At 49.2% G+C, this 8162-nt stretch overlaps 1 protein-coding gene across 3 annotated transcripts in view; it reads right to left on the bottom strand.

Moving 5' to 3' along the window:
• Window positions 1–1962: 1962 nt before the first annotated feature.
• Window positions 1963–8162, bottom strand: part of ADAMTS13 (ADAM metallopeptidase with thrombospondin type 1 motif 13) — a 25169-nt gene continuing 18969 nt past the window's right edge. For 2 of the 3 annotated variants that reach the window (XM_019540880.1, XM_019540879.1), the window contains exons 25-32: window positions 7560–7739; window positions 6911–7090; window positions 6345–6549; window positions 5472–5817; window positions 4563–4709; window positions 3568–3744; window positions 3115–3299; window positions 1963–2775 (exon numbers count right to left, since the gene is read on the bottom strand). In XM_019540880.1, the coding sequence (XP_019396425.1) occupies window positions 2617–2775; window positions 3115–3299; window positions 3568–3744; window positions 4563–4709; window positions 5472–5817; window positions 6345–6549; window positions 6911–7090; window positions 7560–7739 (1579 nt within the window). In that variant the 3' untranslated portion in view covers window positions 1963–2616. The remainder of the gene's footprint in view (window positions 2776–3114; window positions 3300–3567; window positions 3745–4562; window positions 4710–5471; window positions 5818–6344; window positions 6550–6910; window positions 7091–7559; window positions 7740–8162) is intronic. The other variant, XM_019540881.1, reaches the window with a different exon arrangement.

Genomic DNA, 8162 nt, shown 5'->3' with positions numbered 1-8162 from the left:
AAATAACATCTCCAATGCCGCTTCTGCCCAAAGGCCATTTTGTACTCCAGTCTCCAGCTGCTCCAGAGGTGATCTTCCTTAATGATGATGGAGGAGAGAGATAAAAAAAGGAAAGGTTTAGCTCTGAGCAAGAGAACAAATTGCAACAGCGGAGCACCAAAATCTCAGGTCTCAAGGGATGTTCTTCTGTTCAATGACAATGTTCCAGTCACAGGTCAATGTGATGGCAACAGATAGATTATTACAATCATACAAAAATTAAAGTAATGAGGCACTCTGGGAAAGATTTAGATTAAAGAGAGAAGGCCAAGTGCATTCAGATGAAGAGTGAGATCCTGGTTCCGTCTCTGTCTATAGCAAAGCATCCTCTGACTTCAACAGTGCTGGTTTATCCCCTGATGTCATGGCAATTTACTTGTCAGAGACTCCCTCAGGTGGGAATGTAATAGGACCGGATATAGTGAAAATGGCCTTGATCCTCCTAGATTACTTCATCTCTGCTGTAGCATACCGATTTTCCTTCAGGACACATCCCTTAAGTTAATTCCAGTATATTTCCCATTCCCTAGTCCTGAAATAGGTAAAGAAGTTGCAAAATCTCAGACAGGTCCTACAGGGAGAGCTACAGTTCTATAGTTGTAGTCTCTTTTGGACTCACAGTACTGTAGTGTGTATAGTACTTGGAACCACGGCAGATGGGGAGGAACTGGATAGTGCCACTATTGCAGCTTCCATGCCTGATATGGTTACAAAACAGACTAGGAAGAGAATACACTCTCACTGCTATTGAAGCTCTTGGGTAAATAGGGATATGCTATGAAATGCAGGGAAGCAGATGATGAATCCACTGTGCAGCATGCTGGGCACCTTTAACTCCAACTACAATAGGGGTGTAGGTGTTCAGACCACCTCCTTTCTGCCTCCTCTCCTAGTCACTGAGTGTAAAACTAGAGGCTAGTGATTGAAAAAAATCCAGATTTAACCACTAGAAACAGGCACCAGGAACAGGTGGGAAGCTGTGAATCTGGGGCTTTGAGAGGGCATCACAGGATCTATTTAAAAGCAGACAAGGAGAGGGCTAAAACTCCCCAAGGGAACATCCATATTTCACCAGGTGTGAATGCAAGGTGCAGCCATTCCCAGCAGAGCTTCAGATCAGCACTGAAGAAGGCTGCTTTGCACAGGAGAGAGAGGTCAAAAGATTTCAATGAGGTCAAAAGATTTTTGGACCAAAATGAGCCCAAGGTGAGCAGGTCTTTCTGCTGAAGAGGATTCTACTAAAAACAAACTGGAATCTTACCTGACCAAAGACAAGGGTGAATTTATCACTGCTCTATACCACTCTTCACTGCTGTTACCACTGATCATACACAGCTTCCAAGGGCTTTCCAGTGTACCAGTGCACGTACAGTGAGATATAAGGAGGTTGTTGTATTATGTACAGTAGGGTATATATTATTATATGTGCTATAGTTTTGGAGATATTCTACTGCGTTCCACTGAGTAACCAGTCTTGCTGATGTCACACTTAATTTCCCTGCTAATTGCAGCTTACAGTGTCCAGCTGTTACTCTCCATGGGGGTAACTTTCATTATCTTTAGTCTTTACCAGGAGAGGCCTTGTACCAAGAAGTAAAATAGATAATGAAAAAGAAAACGTGCCATGTGGAAGGAAAAAGGGAAAACCTGAGAAAGGAGGATGCTCCTAAATTCTGTGTAGCTGACACACCAGCCCTTTCTCTTTTCCTTCCAACTTGCATTCCCCCCAGAGAAATCCCAAGAGCAACACAACCAATGACAGGCTGCTGAAAAGCCAGGAGAGTTCAGTGCAGAGAAATGTGTAACACATATGCAACTTTGTAAAGTCTGTCATCAATAGAAACCAGCCCTCTGAAACTTCTGGGTGATAGAGCAAAGATGGGCCCAAAAAGCAGAGGCTGGATGCACCTGAGCAGGCAGATGTTTTCACCAAGGTTTTATTTTCCTAAATACCAGTACACATGAGTGTTACTTCCAGACATACAAGGCCTTATTTCTGTTTATATTTAAGGCCCCATTAGATGGTGAAGTGTGTAAAACTGATCAGGTCCCTTAACACTGCTGGAGTGAGACCCAGAGCCCTAAACTACACACTTTTTCCACACCGCTTTCACAGCCATGGCCAAAAGGAAAAATGCTTGTGTCTGATGGGAAAGTTTGTTCCCTTTCCCTAGCTGCTGTCCCCATAAGGGGACACTGAGCAGGAGGGGCCTCTTTCAAAAGACAGCATTGCATCATAGCACAGAAAGGAGATGTATGCAGCAGTGTCCCCAGCCCTTGGCTTCAGAGAAGTACATTATTTTAGCAGTACTAGTTGACAGAGGCTGAAAAGGAATCCACTGATGAAAACTATTTTGTAATACCTGGCATCTATAGACCACCTTGTGTTCCAGGACTGCAAAGGTGCTTATTAGCCAACTGCTCCTAAGAAGCAGTCAGGGACTATTATACCTATTAAACAAATGGTGGAACAGAGGCGGGGAGGTTCAATGACTTCACTGGAATCGCATGGTTAATCAGTGGCAGGGCTCTTCACTACTCCCCTGCCTCTCTGGCAGAAATGTCCCTGTTTCTCACTTATCTGGGCTCGGTGACCTGATACTCTGCTCGGAAACTGCCGTGGCCTTCTGTGAAGTCATCATGAAATTCAATTTCAGCCTGGTTCCCGGTTGACTCCCAAAGGAATAGGTGTTTCCCATGGAACACGATTGTCTTCATGGTGTTTACATCACGTATCTGAAGAGAGAGGGGAATGAGTCGCTAGCACACGCTTAGCTGTATCTTTCCAGCCAGAGAAATAACTGTGCTGGGATGGGAGCCCTAAGGGAAGACTAGCCAGAGGCCAGGGAACCTGGTGCCCTGCAGGACAGGACGTCACCCTCAGCCAAAGCTGGATGCTGGAACCTACAGACCTCAATAGGATTAATTCAAGTCTACACTGATGCCTTTGAGATCAGAATCTGCCCCCACCAGGTTTGCAGTGAGCTCTGAACCCTGAATTTCAACACAAACTTGTGAGGACCTAAGAGGGGCACTGAGACCTCAGCTGTGCCTCACCTCAGCCTGGTGACTCACCAAGATATAACTGGAGTATGTGTGGTTGCTCTCAGGCCCCAGGTCCATGTAGAGGGCATGAATGGCAATGCGATGCCGTGGAGCCACAGTGATGAAGGTGCGACAGGCCACTTGTCTTCTGGGGTCAGGAGACTGTACAGGATTCACAATTTCTCCTCGAGAGCCAAACAGCTGCACATCGCAGTCTGTGGGGAAGAAGGAGGAGGAGGAGGAGGAGGAGGAAAGTGGGCAGGAAAGCTGTTGGAGATCTGGTGGTCAGAGCAGCGAGGCAAAAGTAAATGCATCCAGAAAGGGCATTTCAAATAGGCATCTCAAGGCACAAGCAAGGCAGCTCATGTATCTCCATGGGCCTTACTACTTCATGGAGAGGTGCATCCTCTCCATGGACTGCTCTTTGGAAGCCTATGGGCCTTGCCTTCATCACCCTTAATCTAAAGCAGTAGAGCCACATACCTTGGTAATGCTTTTTTGTTGCAGCTTTGCTGTTGTACTGAAAAACTATGCCGTTCCCTGGGAACACAAGACGCTGTCTCACCATCAGCGTGTTGGTCCTGGTACTGAGAGATGCCATGGTCAGCTTCCTACAGCCAGTCCGCCACATCAGCCGCCCAGAAAAGAGCACCATCTCTCCTGTGACAAATCGGAAGTGGGACAGGGAACGCTGTCACTTCACAGCAGCTTCCTGATCTAACAAACTGCTGGAGAAATCAATGTTATCACTTCACCAACTACTGACATGCAACCACCTCTGGGTAAAATGCAGTACCTATTTAACAGTACACAGCAGCACTAGAGAGCAGTTCAAGACACGCAGTGAAGAAAACCCCCGTATCCAAATGAAATTCAAAGGGGAGTTTAATGAGGAAACTCTCACTGTTCACACTGGAATCTGGCAAGGAGACTGTAGCTAATGTCTTGAGTTAAAAAGGGTGTCATGGGAACTTCAAGGGCCACGACAGGATCAGGACACTGGTTCTATGCCTCGCTTGAGGACTGGAACCACCAGGATCCAAAATTCATCACAACACTATAATTTATTCTAACCTAATACCAGTAGCCCTGTTAATATATTTACAAAAGTTTGCACAGTAGCAGAAGTGTGTGCACTGTTTTACGTTACCTATGAGACAGACTCTACCTGGATTATGAAATCTTCAGGGGAAAGTGAGAGAGTCCCACACAAGGCATGACAGAATAAATCAAGAAATAAATCAGAAAAACAGAAACAAAAAACAATGGCCTGCACAGTGCTTCTGCCTCCTATGCCTAGGCTCTCATGAGTCAGAAGTAGCAAGTTCCCCAGCTGGGAAGCCTAGCCCTGGTCAACCAGCAATGGGACATGCCAGACTGTCAGACAAAGCATGTAAAGAAGTCATGAAGCAGCAGCAGGTACAGACTTGGGAAAGAGCCTGGCTAGTCTCCCTCCATGAACCAGCTCTGCACCGTACCTGCACTGCAGTTTAAGGAGCTCTCCAGCACTTTGACTGTTACCACTTCCCCCAGGGGGCGGCCGATGGCGACTGTGCAGTCATTGACCTGCAGGCCAGTCATGTTGATGACGCCCATGGTGTTGAGGAAGAGCCTCCCGCAGATACCTGCACAACGCAAACAAAGCCAGAGGCCCCAGTGACTGAGAGCACCCAAAGTAACATACCGATGCTAAAACACGGAGTTCACACTCTAGGTCCCCTGGCATCTGCAAGGTACTCTCTCACCAGCTCTTTGAAGGACTCTCACACCATGGCACGCATGACCTCCATGCAAGGTACACAGTGAGAATGTGCCAGGTCTGACAAGCCTGCCAGCCACAGAGCCCTGGAGACCCCAAAGAGCCCAGCAAAGGGCATGGCAGCTCACACCTCACTTCTTTCAGGCAAACCACTAGGGCTACATCTGGAGGGTATGATCGCCAGGAACCTGGCCATAAATCTGTGCCAGCTTGAGTATGGAGCAAACCTGAATTCCAAAGAGCTGCGTACATTTCCCTGCTGCATCAGTTCTAAGGGGGACCTTCCTAGCAGCAAAGCCAATGAACAACTGCACTCAAAGCAGAGCTTCCCCATTCCCAACATCATGTCCATCCCCACGTCCTGTTATACCCTGAGGCTTTCACCCTAGCACACTGGCAAGGAGCTTTCCTGTATCTGCAGGGCTTCATTCAGAGTCTATAACCAATATCATTGGATGTTAAATGATAATGAGCCCTAATTCTGGAAAGTTAATTGAAACTAGCCTTCTCTTGAAGTCCCAGAGTACTCCCACACTTCTTGCCTGAGTATGAGCTAAGTGCTGGAGTATTCCTATCCTCCCTGCCTGAGTATGCACAAGAACCAAGCCTTATGTAGTGAGCACGTAACTGGACTCTCCTGCAGTGTCTTCCATGCCAGTTGCATCTTCCTCAGACGCTGTCAGCAAAGGGGCTGGCATGCCCATTGGAGGAAGATCCAGGTCCTTATATTTTGGCTTTTCAGGAGAGACAGTCACTGACATTGTCAGCAGGTTTGTGGCTGAAGATGGCATCTGGGGTTCCTCTGAGGACTTGGCTGCAGCAGATGGCTTAGGACAGGGGCCGGCTGAGCAGCCACGCACAGTGATGGGCTTGGGGGAGTGCAGGCAGAAGACAGGGTTCACGTGTTCGTGGGTCTTTGGGTTGAGGCAGAAATCCTGCCGCATCTGAATGCCATTGCCACATGATGCTGAACACTGCAGGGAAGGAAACCCACAGGGGAGGAAACTACACATTTGTTTGGGCTTCTGTGCAGATTCTGGGTCAGCGCATCAGGAAACCTTGGTTCTGTTCTCACCATTAGCCAAGTCACTTAACCTCACTGGGCTTCGATATCCCAAGCTGGAAGTCCCCAGTGGCCCTATCAGGACTTACAAATTGCTGTTTGATGGGTATCTGATCTGCTGGGAGAAGGGCTGAACAAAGCTCAGCATGGGTTTGTATGGAGCTCTTCAAGGACAAAAAACAACCATGAACAATGCTTTAACAGCAGCCAAAAGCTAGAGTGAAGAAACAGGAGACAGGGCAGACACTAGGCTAGTAAGCACAGGGAAGGTGAATGGACAGTCCCTCAGAAATAGTTGGGCATTTTTGAGGGGAGTTAATACCCTGGAGTTCCCAAGAGAGAATAGCTAGTTCCCTGCGTGACTCCCGAGATCAGGTGGAAAGCCCCTACACTGGTAGTACGGGACATCTCACACTGCATTTGAAGGGCAGCAGATACCTCCGTCCAGTCAGTGAAGCCCCATTCGTACGAGCACATCCTGATGACACATGGGATGCTGGAGATGGGTTTCTCTGCCTCAGGACATAAGCTCTCTTCCAGCTCCCTCTCCAGGCCCTGGTGAATCTGGACACAGATGACCACCTGCATGGCTATGCCCATACCGCAGGAGGAAGAACACGGGCTGGTCCTAGCTATTTTCCACCTGGCTCAAGGACAAGAGGGGGAAATTCAACACGGCATGATTTTCCTCCTCCATTAGCATCAAAGCAAAAAGCAGATGGTAGAAGCCATACCCCATCCCAGAAGACAGCTGGAGCACAAGCCTCCTTTGCAGTACTGCCACCCATCTTAACCCTGACCTATGCCAATAATGCCTGGTAATGGCAGCAAGCACCCCAGATGCTTCTAACAGCAGCAGCACCCCAAGCAAAACACATGCTGGCCTCAAAAGTGATAAAACACAGGGCCCCACTCCCCCAGTCACCTCCTGGCACTTTCAAAGCCCGGCTGCTTCCCTGGCACTTTCAAAGCCAAGTGTTCGGCCCCAGCGTGATCCTACTGACCTCGGAGGGCACGGCTCCAGGTTACACAGCTCCTGCTCCTCTGGGCGAGGCAGGCCATGACACTGTGCATCTGCTACAATCTCTTCCACCTTCTCCCCAGTCTCCCTGGCGCAGTACAAGATCCGGCGTGTCACGCCCCCACCACAGCTGGCACTGCACGAGTCTCTTTTGTACTTCCACCTGGAGACAAGGCAGCCATCAACGCCTGCAAGCCTCCCCCAGCCACCAAAGAACCAGGAGTGAGATTTGTCCAACCACAATGAATTAGTGGTGCCACTTAGTGCACCCGTGGCATCACATGCATGTGGCGGCACTGCTTCCACCCTAGAAAGCAATCTGCATGGAGCAGCACAGCATGCTTGTGGGCATCACCACCAAGCAGGGTAAGTTCATTGTGCTGACATGGGCTGATGGTCATTTAGCACACAGGCTCTCAGAATGGTGAACTAGGCAACCCCCCTGGAAAGGTTTTGTCCCCATCTGGAGTCACGGGTTTACTGCCAGGAGGCTGTGCCCCTCTCTGTGGTAGTACATGATCAAGGGTTGTTCAGCTAAGATTTTCCAAGTCCCTTAAGCATGTGTTATCCAAGATCTTTGATTCAGCTGCTCCCAAGGATCATACAGGCTCTGAGGGGCAGACAGCAGTTACCTCGCTGGACACGGGACAGTGCCACACTCTTTGCTGCTGGTGGGCCAAGGTATCTGGATACACTCGGAGAGGGGGAGGGCATGGGTTGTGTTGCCTTCTTGTCTGATGCAGCGAATGGACACCGGAATCCTCCCTCCTCCACAGGTCACAGGGCAGGGAGCCAGCTCCTTCACCTCCCAGCTAGAGGGAACCACAACAGAGAGAACGTCAACATTCTCTAGTTTAAAGCCGGCGGGCTTTAAACTAGGCTCGTCGGGGGAAGGGGAAGATGAGGGCGAAGGAAACATCAGACTGCCAAACCAAACAGCGCCCACAACTACAGCCCAGCCCAGACCAACGAGCGAAGCGAAAAAACAGGTAAGAGAGAGGGGCCAGGGTAACACTGGGACTAGAGGGTCAGTACACACACCCACAGGAGGCCTCAAATGCCTGTACACAAACGCTCGTAGTATGGGCAACAAGCAGGAGGAACTCACCCTCCTGCTGGCTGACACCAGCCTGGACGTAGTGGGGATTACGGAAACGTGGTGGGACGAAATGCATGATTAGGCGGTCAATGTCAAGGGCTATAGGCTGTACAGGAGGGACAGGATAGGAAAGAGA

Source organism: Crocodylus porosus, unplaced genomic scaffold (genome assembly GCF_001723895.1).
Source record: "Crocodylus porosus isolate Cpor-Errol unplaced genomic scaffold, CroPor_comp1, whole genome shotgun sequence".
NCBI lineage: Eukaryota > Metazoa > Chordata > Crocodylia > Crocodylidae > Crocodylus > Crocodylus porosus.
Note: the sequence above shows the minus strand (reverse complement) of the source record. Positions and strands in the feature narration are given on the sequence as shown.